The sequence below is a fragment of the Cebus imitator genome, unplaced genomic scaffold (assembly GCF_001604975.1).
Source record: "Cebus imitator isolate Cc_AM_T3 unplaced genomic scaffold, Cebus_imitator-1.0 Scaffold142, whole genome shotgun sequence".
NCBI lineage: Eukaryota > Metazoa > Chordata > Mammalia > Primates > Cebidae > Cebus > Cebus imitator.
Window position 1 is genome coordinate 1,091,318 of NW_016107457.1, and position 21,599 is coordinate 1,112,916.

The 21,599-nt window shown below is 37.0% G+C and overlaps 1 protein-coding gene across 3 annotated transcripts in view; it reads left to right on the plus strand.

The window, feature by feature from the left end:
- The window catches only part of BICC1 (BicC family RNA binding protein 1), a 315,239-nt gene that overhangs the window by 254,517 nt on the left and 39,123 nt on the right, over positions 1-21,599 (plus strand). For all 3 annotated transcript variants that reach the window (XM_017542259.2, XM_017542260.2, XM_017542261.2), the window contains exons 4-9: positions 13,109-13,188; positions 15,026-15,184; positions 16,479-16,532; positions 17,381-17,575; positions 17,800-18,051; positions 21,370-21,501. In XM_017542259.2, coding sequence (XP_017397748.1) covers positions 13,109-13,188; positions 15,026-15,184; positions 16,479-16,532; positions 17,381-17,575; positions 17,800-18,051; positions 21,370-21,501 — 872 coding nt within the window. The remainder of the gene's footprint in view (positions 1-13,108; positions 13,189-15,025; positions 15,185-16,478; positions 16,533-17,380; positions 17,576-17,799; positions 18,052-21,369; positions 21,502-21,599) is intronic.

A 21,599-nucleotide genomic window follows, 5' to 3' on the forward strand; every position in this document is an offset into this window, starting at 1 on the left:
CAGTTTAGTTGACAGTTCAGGAGGAATGTTACATAAAAGAAAGCACGCCACGAGTGGGAAATTTTTAAATCTGTGCTCACTTACTGGCTAAGATCATGGTGTCATCTTCACTGTGACTCCAGTTTCTAGGAGTGCCTGGCCCACGGTAGGCATTCAGTAAGCCTTGGTGAAGAATGTAAAGCACAGATAGAACTTCAAGTTCCATTGCAGGTCCGAAGTTCTCTGATATAATTCTAGAAGTTAACATAGCTTCTAAAACAAGATTTCATGCAAAGATCTAGTTCTATAGCCAAAGCATAAAAGTTGTAGGATTTTAACGCCAATAAAATATACAAGAATTTTTTTTAAAAAGAGCAGGAGTTAAACAACAATTTGATTCAGTTGTGGCTTCTCTCGCATGCCTCTATTATTTCTGTTACTGTTTTCTCCTGTGTCTCTTATAATAACTATAAGGAAGTAATGATTAACTCAAATTGGGTGTTGTCGTATTGATTAGCATTCACGTTTTAAACATAATTGCTGACATTATATTAAAAAATACAATTGTTGAAAATTTCTGAACCAAAAATAAATAAATACCAGCTTGTAATAATGCCAAACTAAAATTGAATCCTTGAAAGATTCCAAGATCTGTTCCCTGAATGTCTGTAAAATTCCACGCTACTTACAGTAGGACTTATCTTTCTTAGCCTTTCTGAGAATCTTTAGATCTACTCAGAAAAGTTTACCAATACACATGTACATAGTCTTTGGATGCAGTTATAGGCCCCATGAAGATAATCAATAGACACCCCCCACCACCCCTCAGTAGGAAGTAAATTCATTGGTTACAGAAATCTCACTTCAGTACCTTTGAGGTTGTCACAAAAAAGATTTGTACTGCATGAATCTTTAAAACAATGTTTTTTTCTGGTAGAACATACAAATAAATGCCTTTAGAGGTAGAATTTGTATGGAAGCCAAGAAAATGTTAAAGAAATTCAAAATGCTGCTGATCCACACATATTTCTCAAAGGTCCTATAAACATTACAACATATTTATCAAGGAACATTTGAAAGTGCCAAGATACTTCCAGTAATAAGCGCGATTATATGATGAAAGTGCATTTGCATAGCCTGTGGGGAGAGGGGGGAGGGAGACAAGGAGAGAGAAAATAAATAGGACACTGCATTAGTGATTCTCTACTGTAGTTGTGAAGTTGACTTGTATTGAACAGGAAGTTAGAAAAAACCCAATTTTTCTTAAAAAGTGTATACTAAGACCTCAGGAATATTATTTTTAACCTATCTAAGTATGGAGTCAACCCCCTACAAGTCAGTGCTTCTGTGGAGAAAAGAGACAAACACAAATCTTCACCACTGCAACCCTGCCCACACACCTTTTCATTAAAAGAAGAAAGGAGTTGGTGGAATGGGTGTTGTATCAGTCTCAGTCTGCCAGAAAATGGAATTAACTCGAAATGGTTTAAGAAACTCTAACAACAGGGCTGTTTACAGTAGACGGGGTTAAGTGAGCAGGCAATGGATATTAATAGATGATGAGGCACAGAAACTGGCAACAGCTGGGAGCCATTAGAATCAACCGAGGGCTGAGCGGGCAAGGGGAGGACAAGGTATTGTGGGAGCCCAGTGAAAAAGGAAACTGCCAAGAAACGACTCAGTGGAATTGTAGTCATGGAGCCACGCAGACACTGCCAGGGGTGCAGGTCCAGCTTCCTGGGCATGAAGCAAGGCAGAGCCAAAGACAGAATAGCCCCAGAGCAGGGGCAAATGGCGCATAACCAGGTACTGTTCTCAACTCTTGGACTTCTCTGCTGAGAAGACAAAACATCTTTTAAATTGCCATCCTGGTGAAACTGTTACGAGGGTACTGTTTTGTGAGGTTCTTATTGCTTATGTTAATAGGCGGCTTAATCACACCCTAAGAATGATACCCAAATATTGCTTTTCTGAATGTCCTTGTTTGGGAGACACTGGAAAATTCTTTAAAGAAAGAGCACCATACCCCCACTACCAGGATCGTCCTGGTTTCCATTTATTTTCAGAAACCATTACTGCAGGAAAAGAGAGATGTTGCCATAAATGTTTGAAAGAATTCCCTGTGTAGTTAGTGGTGGCTATAAACATATGGCCTTCACCAACTATTTGCCCTCTGTTCCAACCTTGTCTTTCCATGACAGTTAACCCCATCATTATGTATTCCCGCTCCAGTTTCACTGGGGAATTCTGTACTCAGAGCCAAAGTATGTTAGTAAAATATTAAAAGTAACAGCACAACAAATAAGAAGAGATAAAATTGAGAAACTGCATGGCAAAAAGCCTGTCAGAGAATCGTAGAGAAGAAAGAACTTTTTTATCTAATTTAGAAAGCATTGTCATTGCTAACATTTAAAGGTCTCAGTTTTTAAGGGAATTCCTGAAACACTGTACTTGGGAAAGCAGGAAGTTCTGACGTGAATACATTTTGTTTTAAAGTACAAGGATGTAATTTGAGTGAATCGATCTCAGATTTTACAGATGATCTTTTAAGGTATGAATATTTTTTCTGCATTATAAAAGTATGGTTGTTTGTGATGGAGAATACAGAAGAGCTTGGAGCATAAAATAAAATGGAAATTACCTGTGACTCTGTTGCATAGAAGTAATCACTATTAATTTGGTTTTTTTCTCTACTTCTTAGTATATTTGTATTCTTAAAATTATGATATCATGATCATTAATATTTCCAAATTGCTTTCCAGATTTTCTCCACCAGTATTTATTTCCACCAAAAGTGTGGAAATTTAATTGTATTGTTGTTGGGGCTTTAATTTTAAAGACCTTTGCCAGTTTTATTTAAAAAAGTGATTTAGTAAGGTTGAACTTTATTTATATTTATATATTTACCATTTTGTATTGAATTATTTATCCATGTCTTTTGCCCATTTTCCTAAGGGACAATTAGTGGTTTTTTTTCTTTATTTATAGGAGTTCTTTGTATGGGAAGAAATTTCAGAAGATCATCTTTCTTGTTAGAAAGGATAGGACTAATTGATCACCCTTATCAGGTGATGATTTGATACAATTTTTGATGCCTTCTTGCTTTTAGAAAAGCCAGATTTAAAGGACTAAGCTCAAAAGTTTTGTTATTTAAGACATTTAAGGACTGGGTGTGATGGCTCATGCCTATAATCCCAGCACTTTGGGAGGCCAAGGCGGGAGGATTACTTGAGGTCAGGAGTTTGAGACCAGCCTGGCCAACATGGAGAAACCCCATCTCTACTAAAAAATACAAAAATTAGCCAGGCATGGTGGCATGTACCTGTAATCCCAGCTACTTGGCAGTCTGAGGCAGGAGAATTGCTTGAATCTGGGAGGCAGAAGTTTCAGTGAGCTAAGATCATGCTGCTGGACTCCAGCCTGGGCAACACAGCAAGACTCTGTCTCAAAACAAAAAAAGACATTTAAGCAGCAACATTACCTTTGGATAAATGCTTGATGGGTACTGTCTTAGAAATTGTTAGGTCTCAAGTAACTTTTTAGATATTTTTCTTAAGAAAAATAAAGGACAGTTTTGAAGTTATTTGACAAAACTTTCTTCCTATCTCCTCACCCAAAGATATAAATCTCTTAGGACTGAGAGATTAGGACCCTTCATTCCTACTTTATGAGAGAAACAAATAATACACAGTTGGAGTGAGGAATAATGCACCACTGGGGAGGAGAATAGGTGTATTGTGCCAGTATACGTAGTTTCATGAAAAAACTATTAACATCTGTTGTTGAGCTAGTCTGTAAAAGGTGGGAGTGAGGAGAAGGCAGATAGGCATTTTCCACATGATAATTTCCTTTAAGGACCACTTACCTAATATCAGGGACATTTAATTTTTGTGAAGATTACCAACTTTGAGATCATGAACAAGCTTGAAACACTTTAATACACAGAATCAATTGAACTCATAATTAGCTGCTCTTTAGTGTAACATGTAAAACTTTATACTAGATCTTACAACAAAGATGAGAAAGGCAAAGGATTTTAATGCTAGGCTCAAGTTGGTAAGTTATTTTGAGAATAGAATTTCTAAAAGTTTTGCTGTTTCCTGCATACACCCGTAATTGTTCTTTGAATCTCTTCAAAAGACAGAATTACCAGTTTCTAAATTCTTCTCTGAGTAGGTCAGACATAGAGAGATCATGTATATGATACGATGTGGTCACCTTTTTATTTATAGGACTTTCCTAGTCTAATGTATGTGAACTGTTAAATGCGTAGTGTCGTACTCTGTAACAGCAACCAGCAGTTGTGTGTTAAGATTTTTCATGAAAAGTCCCAGCTGTTGTAAAAAGGAACAGTCTGCCCTGGCCACAGATTACAGTGCTTTGGGTTTAGACCACATGCAGTACCTCTGGGACCTGTCATGCACACTGTGAACATCAGTATTCCTGGGAGAGAGAAGGCAGATTAGTCACTTCTGGCTCTTAGAAGTTCTTGCATAACTTGCTGTTATCTCAGTACAATTTCCTGGGGCTGCTTTATCCTAGTACATGCCTCTGTCTCTACTTCAGTGCCCACTCCTTTATCAAAAGGACCATTGAATATTGGACTGGGATGCCATTGCCATTGCAGAGGGCCGGTGTTGTTTCCTCCTCTTCATCCGGGATCCTCAAATTGTTTTTGCCTTGTGGGGTGTCTTGGCTTCGTTTCTAATGTCACAAGAGTTGCCCATCTCCCACTCATACTTATGTCAACAACCTCCCTTGCAGTAACCTAGCACTACCCATGCTTTCTGTAGAATTATTATATACAAACCATTCTGAGGATTCCAGATTTCCTCCTGGCACTTCGTTTCCTTTCCTCCCATTCCCAGAATCCTCTTCCTTATCTCTGGACTACAGAGCTGAGATGCCAAGAGGCGGCGGGAAACTGAGTTAGGCTTTGTGTTTCTTTCTTTTTCCACCCTCCGTGTTCCAAAGCTGGATTTCTCTTGTGCTTTGGATTTTTCCCTGCCCCTTTCCTACCTGAACAGCAGCTTTGAGATTATGTTTGGGGTTTAGTTTACACTACATAAGACAAAGTGGTTTATAAGATAAGGTAGTTTATCTTTTTCCAATTCTCACACTCCTTAAATACATCGGTTGTTGATTATTTCATCTGATACGCCTTGATTTTTGCTTTCTACTTTGTTTGCATTTCTTTTTTCTTTTTTTTCCTTTTTGAGACAGAGTTTTGGTCTTCTTGCCCAGGCTGGAGTGCAATGGTGCTATCTCGGCTCACTGCAACCCCCTCCTCCCAGGTTCAAGCAATTCTGCTGCCTCAACCTCCTTAGTAGCTGGTATTACAGGCATGTGTCACCATGCCTGACTAATTTTGTAATTTTAGTAGAGATGGGGTTTCACCATGTTGGTCAGGCTGGTCTCAAACGCCTGGCCTCAGGTGATCTTCCGCCTTGGCCTCCCAAAGTGCTGGGATTACAGGTGTGAGCCACTGCACCCAGCCCCTTTGTTTGCATTTCATTGTTATTCTCTGAGATTATTTCTAGACTTTTTTTGCAGAGGCCCCACAAGTCTGTTTCTGATTAAGTAAACAGCTTTGATAAGTCACAGTGGAATCTTAACACAAACTGTCATGTGTACAATTTACCCCTTCTCTCCGTTAGGCTGCATTTCCTCCTGAAGTTGAAGAATAGTTGAGAATAGTGGAGAATAGTTCTAATAGCACAGCATCCTTGTCTTTTAAACTCTTCTTTCTGTTTATATTGGAAATACTGGTATTTCATCACCAAAAGCTCTCATTTATCCTCCAGCTGGTTTTGAATTTTCTCAAGTTGGTAGCTCTTTTCTATCCAATTGGTAAAGCGTCCACAGGCTCTACGTTGGTATGTGAATGGACCTCCCACCTTTTCCTTACATTCAGCAAGAACCTGCCTGAAGTGTTCATTACTGTTGCAAGGAGGGCTTCTGATCCCCAATCATTGCCAAAAAGATAGCGGAAAATGCCTTAGGAACTTGTCATACTTGCTTTCTTACAATTGGCTTACATCACTCCTGCCACTGTCATGTCATGAATACTCTTTTTCTGTTAAGTATTAAGTTTCATTTGGAAAAAATAGAATCTTGATAGCAAGTTGCCACAGGACCTCATTGTGTATAGATAGAATGATATTGCTACTAATGGGAACATTAATCTCATGAAAATTAGGTTTTTGAATTTAAAATACATTTGTTTTTCTACTGCTTGCTGTCTGTTCCTCTTCTCTTTAGTCGACTAGTAAGGAGGTTATTTTTTTGGTTTTAAAATAAGCCTTTTTTAACACCTCCACAGGCCAGGAGCGGTAGCTCATGCCTGTAATCTTAGCACTTTGGGAGGCCAAGTTGGAGGATTGCTTGAGTCCAGGAGTTTGAGACCAGCCTGAGCAACATGGTGAGACCCCTCCCTGTCTCTGCAAAAAAATAGCCAGGTATGGTGGCCGGTGCCTCTAGTCTCAGCTACTCAGGAGGCTGAGGTAATAGGATCGCTTGAGCCTGGGAGGCAGAGGTTGCAGTGAGCCAAGATCATACCACTGCACTCCTGCCTGGGTGACAGAAGAAGACCCTGTCTCAAAAAATTAATTAATTTAATTAAGATACATGAGGATGATTTTATGCTTTATCCTAAGGCAATGTACAGTTGACCCTTGAACAAGTGGGGCTCAGGGATGTTGACCCACCACACAAAAATACATGTGTAATTTTTGACTCCTAAAAACTTTACTAATAGCCTGCTATTGACCAGATGTCTACCAGTAACCTAAAAGGTTGATTAGCATATATTTTTTGTGTTATATGTATTATATATTATAGTCTTAACAATAAAGCAGGCTAGAGACAAGAAATTTTATTAAGAAAATTATACAGTGGAGAAAATAGATTTACTATTAAGTTTCCAGAAGTGGGTCATCATAAAAGTCTTCATCCACATCATTTTCACGTTGAGTAGCCTAAGGAAAAGGAATGGGGGATGTTGATCTTGCTGCCTTAGGGGCAGTAGAGAAATTCCAAGCATAAGTGAACCCACACAGTTCAAATCCATGTTGTTCAAGGGTCAACTGTATTTGGTATAGGGAATGCCTAGAGCAGATGGGTTTGTTCTTTACCCTGGTTGTATCACCTGACATGTTATGGCTGCTCACTAACATTTTGCTTTAACTACGTATGACTTGGGTTCTTTTAACTCCCCTCTTGAAATATACTTTGCTCTTTTATTAGAATTCTTACTGTCAGAGAACATTCCTTGAAATAATCTGGAATCGATCTCACTGGCTACAAAATAAATGCAAAGTGCATAGGCTTCTAGTTATTCTGTTTGTCCTTTTAAAATCATTTCTAGTCAGGCTTAATAAGTCAGTCCAGATTTTCTCCATCTCTTGATAAAGTATATATTTTCACTGTAAAAAATGTGATATTGGTATGTTACTTGGCCCGCATATAGTTTTTGTTCCAAAAAGAAGGTCAATTTCTTCAGAAGCCAGGGGAAACATATTTCACAGTAAAATATGGGCAGTGGTCAGTTGACTATGAGTAGAATTCACTTTTGCCAATCACTAAAGTGACTTGCCAACCTGATAGTCAAAATAGATGCCATATTAGATGGCTCAGACAGGGTTTGAAGTAGAATCTCGTCTTTGTCTGAGGTTGTCAATGCATTTGTTTTGTGCCTAAAAGCACATTATTCAGGAAATGCCAGTAGGGTGAACACTGCCTTTCAACCACTTTGATACAAAATCGCATGTTCTTAAAATGTGCAAAATAAGAGGAAAGCCAGTTGTAGATGTGTCACCAAGGTTTAGGCTGGTTTAAGGTTCTTAGAAACATTTTAGATTTTAAGTGAACTACCTAATGTGAATTATCAAAAATTGTAAAATAAAGTTGCTTATTAGATTAAGAAATTTATAGTTGTACTATTTTATACCAAAGACATTTACATTTATATGGAAATATAGCAGTAATCTGACTGAATTTCCCGTTTTTTTTTAAGAAGCTGTACTTGAGTGATTAAGTGACTTTTCCAAGGTGACAGAGCTTGTTTATGGCTAAATTGTGATTGACTGTGGACTCCACATATTTTCACCACATCATAAAGGAAATCTGTAGTATATTGCCATGTCAAAGGCATTAAAAGTTAATATGGTCTGTGTGATACATGCTGGCTTTTTCCTAGCTTTTCCCTATATGATTCCAAGTGAACCAATGCCCTTGAGAAGCCTGGGGCTTTTTCTGATGCCTTTTTTCTGAGATTTTTCACAAAGTTATAAGCCTAGGGCTACATTCTTTCTTACATAAAAATTTTGGCCATTATTACTTTGGAACTACTTGCCAACTGTTGACATATTCCCAGTGGTTGCAAAGAATTTCAGAGGAAGTGGAGCTGCACCTTAGTGTTTGTCAACACTGGCCACTCTTGACAAACCCAGGCCCCAGGTAATGCCCATCCTGTTTATATTGTTTTAGAGGTAAAGTGCTTTTCGAAGAAATTAAACTTGAAACAAACTTAAAAGAGCTCCACACCAGATGAAAGTAAATTCTGACCCCTCCTCTCTTTCTTAGGGATTGAAGGTCAGTTTGACAGCTTTGTTTATGTACATAAAATGTATCACAGCCTTCCAGATTTGAAGACATAATATATATATATGAAACTTTTCTCCAAAAGTACAACTCTCATAGAATAACTTTTGTTCTGTTTTATTTGTGAGTGGGAGGCAGGGAGGTGGTCAAACAAGGGATTTTCTGTTGTTTTCTGTCTCTAAATGTATATGCTGAGGGTGGAAGAAATACTGTGAATTTAGTGATTTGACTCTTTGCAGCACTCAATCATGGAGATAGGAAAGTGGCTACAGATTGTTGATGAAAGATTGGCTTACATTCATCATGTGTCAATGGTACATTACTCTCTGTAGCATAATAAATGCAAATGGCTGACATGAGTATTTTCTGTAGATTTTGCTGTGGGATAGGAATGAAGTGTGAAGGAGGTTTAGGCCTGAGGAGAGAAGGAAGAGGCAATAAAATATTCACTCATGTTTCTAGGGGTGGGAATGTTTCCAAGAATGGAAAACCACACAGTAGAAACCAGAGTACTAAGAGATAATCTTTTAAGAGCATAACTAAACGTCACATAAATTCATAAAAACATTCAGTATTCTTAAAATGGAGTAAGGTGGAGAAAATAAATTTTAACTTTAAATATTGAAATATTTTATTTTTATTGAAAATATGATTTTTAGCAGTGTCCTTATGACAATTGTTGCCTTGTTAAGTCCTTAAGAATAAACATATGAAAGTCACAAGAACCTTTGTGTTCAAAACTTTACTATTTTAAAAAAGGGGCAGGTTTTTCCTCTTTTGCATTATTCACATATAAAGTACCCATTTCACATGCATGTCCATTACAGCTTCATGTTACTTAGCAAAGGTGGGATTATCACCTGGTCACTTTCTCTTCCTCAGGATGATACCAGAGAGATGTGAGTAGGACAGGAATCTAAAAACCAAACATTAGGATGAATATATGACAGTTTTCTGTATTTTTCAAGAGGTCCTAAGATCAGAATATCTGAAGTCAGAACTCTTTTAGAAAGTACAGGACACACAGTCACCTTGGATATGAACTTTAGGCTCTTTCTATAGAATTCCATCTCCTCTCTCTGTATTTAGCCATTTCCTAAATCATGGTGCCGTCTGCCCATTCAACAGTAGCTTATTGAGTATCTTCCACTTATTTGACACTGTGGTAGTTACAAAATTAAGTTAAACATGACCCCTGTGTTCAGGGAACCTGAGGGATGGTTTTAAAGTAATGAATATTATTTTTAGAGTAAATGTCTAAAAACCTTCATGCCTAATTTGGACTTCTTCAAAGCAATTAATTTTGGGAGGGGGAAGGTCTACGCTCATTTCCTATTTTTCTATTATACCATCTTCTGGCCCTCTTTATAGCTAACCTTTTCCTCATTTTTATGTTTATTAATGTGGTTAATACTTTGACTTTTCTCTGTCAAGTATTTACAGAATGGATTTAAATGAAATCTTAATCCCTTGTGGTATTACAGAGATCTGTTTGAATTGTAAACTGTTAACAGTAATTGAAAAACAGAGACCTGAATTTCAGGAATTGAAATGAGCAAATTAAGTTCAACCTGAAATAAAAGCACACATTTTGTATGCATCTTTTAAGCAAGAGCCGAAAAGAGAATGAAAAGCACAATGCCCCTAGCCACTTTAGCGGTCTAAACAGGAATTTTGTCATGTTTGTTTTTCTCTGTCCTTATTAAAATTGATTATTTGAAGAACTGATACAGACCCTGAAGGTAGATGTGTTACATGTTGGTGAGTGTCTGTGCATGCATGCTCATGCGTCTTTGTGTCCACTGATAATTTATATTTTTGGTCACCAGATGGTGCCCTTTCGCTTTGAATGAAAGTGTATTTTCTATTGAGGCGTTTGCTTTTTATTTTGCTTGTTGTTCTCTTGCAAAGATGGTGGAAAATCATCTTCTTTCTTGATTTAAGAAAATCACATTCTCTCTGAAATTGGATCTGAGGCTCTCTGTTCCTCTAGTTATGCATAGGAATTTTAATGTGATTATTCAACCTGTAAAGTAATAAATTTGTAGGTTCTCATACCACTCAATACTTACTGTTAATTTATTTTGTGGGGAAAATACAAATTTATCCTGTAGAAACATTTTGTATCATATGTATTGGACCAATAAATAAATGACTACAATTAAAATATCTATGTGGTTAAATCTGCTGTTTTCTGTACTTGAGTTAACAATCACTTGGACACCAATACAATGCCAATTACTGAGTTCTCAAGGCCCAGAAACCTGTATTTTAACCGGCACGTTTTGAGAAACATTGGGTTCTAATCACCCACAGTAGTAGCAAACATTTTCAGTAGAGGTTAACTTCACTGTCAGCCAGCAGTAACTAAAACCCCAAAATTAAGGATAGTTGAGACTGAAATTTTGAAGGTAGATGAATCTTTGTGTAATATTGCCTAGCCGAATTATTTTGGATGAAATAAGAATTATTGAATAAAAGAGCTGTTTATATAAGTATGGTAAAAGTTGGCTACGGTATAAGAGAGAAAGGGCAGTCCTGGTTGTTGTTAGGATGCATTAGAGAGCAAGCAATGGGAATAAGGTGCTGTTGGGCTCTCTCCCAACTTGTGTTGGTCAGACACCCCTTGTGCCCTGCTGTTAGGCTCCTCATTTCAGAATAACTGATGCTCAACTTTTTGGAAAGTTTTAACCACTCTTAAGACCTTTGACCTTCACAGTGTCCCTGTGACTGGTTAAGTGTCAAGGGAGGGATCACAAAATAGGATAAGAAAGAGCGTCTCAGACCAAGAGCAGCCACCAGGAGAGGGTAGGGGCTGGAGGTGGTGACACAGACTCAAATTAAGTACAACTGCTGGACATCTCCCCAGGAGGCCAGAGGCATTGTTGAACTCTGAAGCTTCTTGCACTGTTATTAACTATGATTTTACCATCCTGGTCCTAACAGTGGGTAGCTTGAAGTGGTTCTCTCCCTTCTCTCCTTCCTCCTTCCTTTTTGGTGAGGGGAGTGGCAATTGCTCATTTGCAACATAAGAATATGATATGCTCTCTGTCGCATTGATTTTCACCCAGGCTGTGGTATGGGGGTGGGGAGATCACAGTGTCAGGGGAGTATATGTGATTTAGATAAAATCCCCACCCAGTGATTCTCATTCCTTATCCTAGAGAATAGATGCTTTAGGAGTTAAAGGATTCAGGCAGAACTGGTGTAAATTGTGAAAGGTGTGAAAGGTGCTTCGTAAACATTTGCTGACTCTGTTACTGACTTGATGCATAGTACAGAATATAAAAGACTTAGCCAAGAAGTCAGTACATTGTAGGCACTCAGTAAGGTTGAGAGATGATCAGTAGTTGTGATAATTATAATTAATTATCTCTATGTTATTCAGTTTTATCATAAAGCTGATGGACATAGAACTTTTGACTTATCCCAGAATGATCTTGGTCTATGTCAGGCTGACCTATAAAATAAGAGAATGCCTGAATTGCTAGGGCAACTTGAAAACCTGATTGAAGAGGCAATTAAGGGGGCTAGTCCCCACCCTGAGGCTGTGGCTTTGATATCTCCCTTTACCTAGAAGGTTCCAGCTCAGCCAAGTGTCTTAAGCCTCCTTTAAGCCTTTACTCAGATCTTCTTTTCTCTATGAAGCCTGATATTCCTCAGGACTCTCTCATAGCTGGTACTTCCTCATCTTTTTGTATTGCTCTCCTTTCTTTTTTCATAACATGTATGTTCCAATAATTTATTTGATTAAATTATATTTTGTCTCTCTGCAGAAGAACCAGGTTCTTTGTGGCAGGGCTCTTCTTCATTTATCTATTCTCGTCCCTGGAACAGTGCCTGGTACATAGTAGCAGTACAGAAAATATTTGGTGAATAAATGAATGCTTTCCTATAGAAAGTTTAGTGGCAGTAATAAACAGTATTACTCAATACTAATTTTGGATAAATATTGAATTAAATATTTCTAAATGAAAGTTAAGAATTTTTTTCTATTAGCCCTCACTGTAGTGATGTCTTTTAAATTAACTTATTGCATAAAGTATAGATCCAGAGTTGGAAGACACTGGATTGTAATGACCAAACTTCTGAGTGATTTTCTGGGGCAAGTTACTAAACCACCCTGGGCTTTAGTTTCCTCTGTAAACAACCTCATGAATCTTTGCTGTGGATTAAGTGAATTGATGCACTTCAAGCCTTAGAACAGGGCCGAGACTATAGCAGGAGCTCAATTACTAAATCCTATTTATACACTACTCACTTAAAAAATTATATTTTTATTTTGCAAGTATATGGTATACTTATTTTTTAAAGAAGAAATGTAAATTTAAGTGGTTTAGCCAATTTTAAGGAAGAAAGTTACAGATAAATGAAAACTTGAGCATTTTCCTTAGTCCTTTTGTTATTATGGTAACACACCTGGAACGTTGTAATGATGATAAACTCCAAATATTGAGTTCTAAAGTCATTTTTAAAACAATTGAAAACAGAGTTTGGGAGTTTCACACAAGCCTTTTATTTCTTATAGATCCCCATATTAAGGTTTCTGGAAAGAAAGAAGATGTTAAAGAAGCCAAGGAAATGATCATGTCTGTCTTAGACACAAAAGTAAGTGAATGTTAAGGACACTCACATGTCAGAACCTTGTCTCTGCAAGGGCTACTTCATGCTGTTATGAAAGAGCCATTTGGAGAAGGAAACCAGGATAAGGTAATGGTGGGTTTTAAAATAAGCACATGTACTTCTACAGTGGATGTAAAGTTCTGTTTAACATTTGGATAGGTTCTCTCATGCTGGGTGATTGAACTACACACACACACACACACACACACACACACACACACACACCACACACCCCTATATATACATATATCTACATACATATATATGTATTGTGTATGCATGTATGAATATATATGTACATATATACCATCTTTAGAAATAGAAATTGGCCCTGATTAATATAAAATAATAAGGATTGTAGGAATGAGATTATTTGCTTCTAAGATGTCAGTAGAATACCAAAATGATCTTTTGTATAGCTCTGTGTTCAGTGTGTATAATGGCATGAAATTTGATGGTTTCTTTTGTGTGATCATCTGTGCTCTCTCTCTCTCTCTCCCTCTCTGCAAGTATATGTATAGAGAGATAACAGAAAAATTTAAATGTGTAAAAATGTACACTCATTTGTGAGAATTTAATAAACATATCTAAATCACTTATTGTATATCAGGCCCTTAGCTACGGACTCTACATTTTACACATATTAATTTGTTTGATCCTCATAACTGACTCAACACAAAGATATTAAGTAATTTGTTCAGGATTCTAGAGCTGGTTAAGTGGAGAAGTGGGATTCAAATCCAGGCTGTCTCCTTCTTAACTACCTGGCATTTCATTAGAATGATCTCTGATCACTTTCCTGCTTTCATTCTTTCTTTCTTTGTTGGTTTTCTTCAAAATGTTTTTTTAAAATTTACTCTCCTGATAATTATTAAATAGTTTAGAATATTCTCCAGGAAAAGGAGATTTTTTTGTGTGCTTTAAAGGTGAAACTGAAAGAACTAAATTTAAAAATTGAAATATATTTAATGGGCATAAATTTAAAATTTAAGAATTCACAAGGTAAAATTATTTTTAACATTTTGATATTTTGATTTACTTTTTAAAGACTGAATCATTTCAGTAACAGTCTGCTAAATGAAAAAGGATTTTATGTCGGTCTTTATGAATTTATAGCACTAAATTCCCCAAATTAAATATAGTCCGATATGACCATAGCATTTTTATTATGTCTTAGAATTTTACATTTTGCTTTACTATAACTAATGTACTTTGAATTTCTTTATTTAAGCCATTTTGTGGCCAGTTATCTGTGCTTTGTGATCTCTTTCTCACTTCTTTCTACCAGCAAGAGTAATAGATCTGCTTTGTAAAGTTCAGTATATAGTAATATAGGAGTTGTGAAAGCAGTGATTGTAAAAACTTCCTTATGCAGTTTTGAGTTTTATTATTTCCAGTTTTGTATCATCTTAGTTCTGCAGTCCTACTAGCATGCATATCTTCAATCTTGTAATTGTGTTTTCATTTATTTTTAGTTATTTAAATTAAATGTGTCATGAATAATGTCTTTAAAGAAAAACTGATTATTTGTTAACTGTAACTGACTTCATTTAAAGGCTTCTTCCCCCAAAAATTATCTTGGTAAAAAATAAATTCTTCTATTTCTTCTGACAAATTTTTCTTAAAATGAGAATTGCTTTTTTATAATCAGAGAAATCAACAGCAGACAAACATTTATAGATTAAGATCATCTTATTAAGAAATCTGTAAGATTTCCCACTGACTCTCCTTTTGTTAATACCATTCCCTTGGGGGAAAGGCATTTAGGACATCATTCTTTCCTTTTTCATACATCAAATAATAATACATTATTTTCACATAGAGCAATCGAGTCACATTGAAGATGGATGTTTCACATACAGAACATTCGCATGTAATCGGCAAAGGTGGCAACAATATTAAAAAAGTGATGGAAGAAACCGGATGCCATATCCACTTTCCAGATTCCAACAGGAATAACCAAGCAGAAAAAAGCAACCAGGTCGTTTGTCTTTTCACATGAACTTTTATGGGATGAATTACAGCCTTAATTTTCAGTGTACTTATCTTTTTTTTGAGAGGTGACACCCCAAAAAATCATATAGATGACATATAGTGTAGACTGTACAACTCGCTGCAAGGAGATTGAAGGTGTTGAGCTTTTCTGAGGAGATGAGTTGTAGATAGGCCCTAAACTCTTGATGTTAAAATGATTGACAGAAAATAGGGGAAGATGTAATGGCCACAAAACAAAACCCTAAAGGAAGGCTGAGAGAGCATGTCATTTAAGACCTGGAAGGTTGCCTAGTCCAGAAACCTATCCGTTGCCTGCTTCTGTCTACAGAGACCTAGGAGCAGGTAGCTCCAAGGTATACCAGATCACTTTCTGAGAAGCAGTGCATTATTGCCTGACTTCTTATATTGCCTTAATTATGTCTCTTTAGTTTATACACATCTATGCTAGTTCTTCTGTTTCGAAGCAGATGGAACTCATCTGTCCACATACAAGCAGCTTCAGGACTTGAAGAAGAACAGATAGTATTATTTGTGCTATTTGAAAATATTCTCTCTTCTAAACTAATCACAATACTAGAAACTGTCAACCACAAAGATGAATAAGTAGTCTTTTCTCTACAGGGACTCATGGTGACAGTGGGATGTGTGCATCAGGGACTAGACAGAAAGCTATAGTAAAAAGCAAAGACAATATTCAGAATATTTAAAAACTGGTATGGCATGGCCATTGATCCTAAGAGCAGTGTCCTGGAGCCCCTGTATCCCCCACCACAATGCCAAGACTAACAACTTGAGTCAATGGATCATGGGAAGGCCCAGGAGATTTTAGAAGAAACCTCCAGGTAGATGTTGGAGCAATAATTATGTACCATCTGGTATGGAAGAAGTTCACTATTTTCCAAACCTAGTGTAGCTATGTTGTCGAATATTGATACATATCTGATATGCAAAGACCTTAAACCAAAGGGAGAAAATGCAGTGAACAAGGGTAATTATAAAGAGGGCAGGATGATCTCCTGGGGACTGTAGGGCTTTCAGTAAGTCCAGTGGGTGAAACAGATCAGTTGACACGAATTACCTGAGGATCTCATTAAAATGCAAATTTTGATTAAGCAGGTCTGGATGGGGGCCTGAGATCCTTTATTTTAACAAGCTTCTGGATAATACCTCTGTATTTGTCCCTGGATGACACTTTGAGTAGCAAGCATGTAGATTGACTGGAAAAGCAGATGTGAGTTTGATTAAAATAAATCTAACTCTGTATTTTCCTCCTCTTACAGGTATCTATAGCAGGACAACCGGCAGGAGTAGAATCTGCCCGAGTTAGAATTCGGGTAACTATTTATTACGTTAACATTGTAAATTGATGCCAGCAACATTTGCATTATAAGGCATTAAAATATTATAGTTTATCATTTTATAACCAAGTCATGTTTAATCAGTAGGAAATAGTGGCAAAAGTTGTTTTAATATCTATCTTAGCATTCAGTATCTAAATGTTTATTGTATATGTTCAAAAAGTGAGTTTCTAAGTTATCTATAAACCTTTTTCATTGAAAATGTTTCTCAGAGATGTTCTGGATTTTATCTGACTCAATTTTTCTAGTTTTTATTCAATGATCATTAAGAGGCCTAAGGAAAAATGTCACAGGCAATGAGTTACAAACACTCAGGTTTCACAAAAGGCTCCCTTCATTTAAAATCATTTACAGGCCAGTTATGGTGGCTCACACCTATCATCTCCATGCTTTGGGAGGCCACGGCAAGAGGATCACTTGAGGCCAGGAGTTCGTGACCAGCCCAGACAGTATAGCAAGACCCCGTCTGTCTCTACAAAAATATTTTTAAAATTAGCCAGGTAGAGTGACACATGCCTGTAGTCCCAGCTATTCAGGAAGCCAAGGTGAGAGGATCACTGGAGCCCAGGATGTTGAGGCTGCAGTGAGCTGGGATGACACCACAGCACTCCAACCTGGATGACAGAGCAAGACTCTGACTCAAAAAAAAAAAAAAAGAAAGAAATGAAAAAAATAAATTTTATATAGTGCAGCTAAACAATATTTATCATAAGGGCAGTTTGTGTTTTAAAATTCATCTTCAGAAAAGAATGAATGAATGATACACATCTCTGAATGTCTAATGCTTTAACTTTCTGCTTTGGACTCTCATCATTTCATTTTAGGAGCTGCTTCCTTTGGTGCTGATGTTTGAGCTACCAATTGCTGGAATTCTTCAACCGGTTCCTGATCCTAATTCCCCCTCTATTCAGCATATATCACAAACGTACAATATTTCAGTATCATTTAAACAGCGTTCCCGAATGTATGGTGCTACTGTCATAGTACGAGGGTCTCAGAATAACACTAGTGCTGTGAAGGTAAATTATTCTGATAATTCTGCATATCCTGTATGTACAAATTATATGAGTTTTATTTTTAAAGGATATTAGACTAATTGATTTCTAGAATTTTCCTTCATTCTACGTTTTGGTTTGCAGAATATGCTATATTTTTCCATAGCTGTTAGAAGTGCAATAGAATCTTTCCCTCTATATAGACAGCTAATTTATAGGATTATTTCCTTCCCACCCTTTTCTCTTAGGAAGGAACAGCCATGCTGTTAGAACATCTTGCTGGGAGCTTAGCATCAGCGATTCCTGTGAGCACACAACTAGATATTGCAGCTCAGCATCATCTCTTTATGATGGGTCGAAATGGGAGCAACATCAAACATATTATGCAGAGAACGGGTGCTCAGATCCACTTTCCTGATCCCAGTAATCCACAAAAGAAATCCACCGTCTACCTCCAGGGCACCATTGATTCTGTCTGTCTTGCAAGGCAATATCTCATGGTAAGATTATTGAAATAAGTGTTTGATTTTTTTTATACCTCTTTGGATATAGTGCATGCTTTTGCACCTACCATACTAATGTGACATTTAGGAAAGCACTTTGGAAGCCTGGTCAAATAAGGAATTTTCTTGGTAAAAGGAAATAAACTAGAAGAGTAAGGTTCATAGTGCCTCAACAGGTTTAATTTCATTGCATACGTACTTTTACTTCAGTGTGTGTGTGTGTGTGTGTGTGTGTGTGTGTGTGTGTGTGTGTATTTTAACTTAGACTAAACACAGAAGAGGTTATAGTGAAATAATTGCATTTTGTGGTAAAGATGGAAGATGACTGTTTTCATCTGACCTGTAATGTTAGTGTGCAGCTTGTATTTGGCAAAACAAAAAAAACCAAACAACTCCTCTGTTTAAACAGAAAAGTAAAAATGCTATTTAAATTTCACCATCAAGTTTTGTAAGCCCAAAACATTTGTACATTTCATAAATCTTCGACACAATTAAAAAATACTATTTAAGCCACACATTTGAGTGTCATTTATTGAAGGAAGAAGAGCAAAGTTACATAATTCAGTACTACTTTACTACTTCTAATTGATAAATTGCAATATTTCTGTCCTTCCCATATTTGTTTAAAACCCCTTGGCCAGGCGTGATAGCTCATGCCTGTAATCCCAGCGCTGTGGGAGGCCAAGGCAGGCAGATCACTTGAGGTCAAGAGTTCGAGACCAGCCTGGCCAACATAGTGAAATCCAATTTCTACTAAATATACAAAAATTAACCAGGTATAGTAGTGGGCGCCTGTAATCCCAGCCATGCAGGAGGCTGAAACAAGAATTGCTTGAACCCAGGAAGAAGAGATTGCAGTAAGCTGAGATGGCACCACTGCACTCCAGCCTGGGTAACAGAGGGAGACTGCATTTCAAAAATAAAATGAAGTGAAATGAAATGAAATGAAATATCCCAGTGTATGGGTTGATAACATAGTAACAAAATGGATGGACGTGATGCTAGGCTCACAAATATTTGTATTAAAAACACCATTGTATTCTCCCATTCAGTGCTTGACCTTTAGTGGCATTTGAATCAGTAAGCCTCAGGTGTGACATTTGGTATTATTAACTTGTAGGGTTGGGTTTTGAGAAATTTTCAGAAAATCTGTGTTTTTATTGTTGATTCCATTCGTCTGACAGATGAGAACTTGTTAGAAGCATTAAAGGTTGTAATCCATGATTTTGAGATATTTGTTGTGAATGATGTTTTTTTTCACTGAGCTTATTTTATCAGGTTATTTTTAATGTACTGTACTACAAGTCAGATTTATATTTATATCCAAGAATTGTTGTAATTAATCTTCATGTTTTCTTTTTTCTGCTTTACAAGTTCTTTAGATGTTAGTTTCTAGTTCAGTGAAATTTTTCAAATATTTTATAGTTATTAATCCTTACTTATATTTGGACCATACCTGCCAAAAATAGATATAAATGACATGTATTATTGCACATCATTGAAATAAATGAAGGAGAAATTAAAAGGCTTTAACCCGTATTTTAAATACCATCACCAGTTTGTATAACACTATTCTTATAAAAATATCACTTTCTTCCATAGGAGAAATGGAGCATAGTATTTCTTTTTCTATCTTTTTCTAATTTTAGACAGGATCTCACTCTGTTGCTCAGGCTGGAGTGTAGTAGTGCATTCTCAGCTCACTGCAACCTCTGCCTCTTGATTGAAGTGATTCTCATGCCTCAGCCTCCTGAGAGTTGGGATTACAGTCATGTGCCACCATGCCTAGCTAATTTTTATAGTTTTAGTAGAGATAGGGTTTCACTGTGTTGGCCAGGCTGGTCTCAAACTCCTGGCCTTAAGTGATCCACCCACCTTAGCCTCCCAGAATGCTGGGATTACAGGCTTGAGTCACAGTTCCTGGCTAGGTAATTCATTTTAATCCTAGTATGCTTAATGGTAACCTCTCCTGATATACATGTACAAATTCCAGTACCCAGTGGGCTAACACTGGGAATTCTGTGCAATAGAAAAAGTATATTACATTGTTCCTAGACTCATTAGATTAGAGGCTGTGAGTAGAGCATTAGAGAAAAAAATAAAATCCAAAAAATGAGACAGTTAAAAGAAGGGAAATAGTCACAATTTACTCCAGGAAGGAAGAAAGGTTTAAGCTGCATTAGGTTAAGTGGGATTTATATTGGTAAGGAAGTCTTTGGTTAAGACAGGGGTCCTCAATCCCTGGGACACAGACCAGACTGATTGATACTGGTCAGTGGCCTGTTGGGAACTAGGCCACACAGCAAGAGGTGAGCAAGCAAAACTTCATCTGTATTTACAGCTCCTCCCCATCACTCGCATGAACCACCTGAGCTCTTGCTCCTATGTGGTTAGCAGTGGCATTAGATTCTTACAGAAAAGTGAACCCTGTTGTGAATCGTGCATGCAAGGGAATTAGATTGCATGCTCCTTAGGAGAATCTAATGCCTGATTATCTGTCACTGTCTTCCATCACCCCCAGATAGGATCGTCTAGTTACAGGAAAACAAGCTCAGGGCTCCCACTGATTTTACATTATGGTGAGTTGTATAATTATTTAATTACATATTACAATGTAATAATAATAGAAATAAAGTGCCAAATAAATGTAATGTGTTTGAATTGTCTGAAACCATTCCCCCTTCCCATCCCCTCCCCTGGTCCATGAAAAAATTACCTTCCATGAAACCGGTCTGTGGTGCCAAAAAGGATAGGGACCCCTGAGTTAAGATATCAAAGTACAGGATCCTCTTAAAAGATAGTTAAGTTAGAGAGGCTGGTCTAACCTGGAGGAAGGGGAAGACAGACATAGATCTGTGGTTGGGCAAATGAGTCTGGGCTAAAATGTCAAACTCTTTAAATGCTCTCAATCATGTTTCATTCAATATACACTAAAAAGCTACCACTGGAAGTCATTGAGCAAAGGCCAAGATTAGTACACTTGATGTAGTTGAGAATCTAGTTTTCAGCATAACTAACAAAACTGAAGTTAGAGAATAAAGGAATTTTCCAAGATTCACAGTGGATTAAAAAAATCCAGGGCCAAAAACAGAAACTTAGGACATATAATTTTGTCATCCAAAAATGGTTTTCTCCCCCTCAACATTAATGCCACACCTGTCCTCCAAGCTCTGTGAAGTTATATAATTTAGCTTTAAATACTTCATTTTAGTCTTTAAATCTGTATAATATTGCATTATTTGCAGGCATATTAAATTATCAGGTGTTTAAATGATTAATTTTTTACCTCCTACACATTTTTGTGACATTTTTTAGGGTTGTCTTCCTCTTGTGTTGATGTTTGATATGAAGGAAGAAATTGAAGTAGATCCACAATTCATTGCACAGTTGATGGAACAGCTTGATGTCTTCATCAGTATTAAACCAAAGCCCAAACAGCCAAGCAAGGTTGGTTCAAAGTCTGGACCCAGAGAATTATGTATCTTATCATATTCTGTATAGTTTTATTTTGCATATAAGTATGTATTTGCATATACATGAAACTA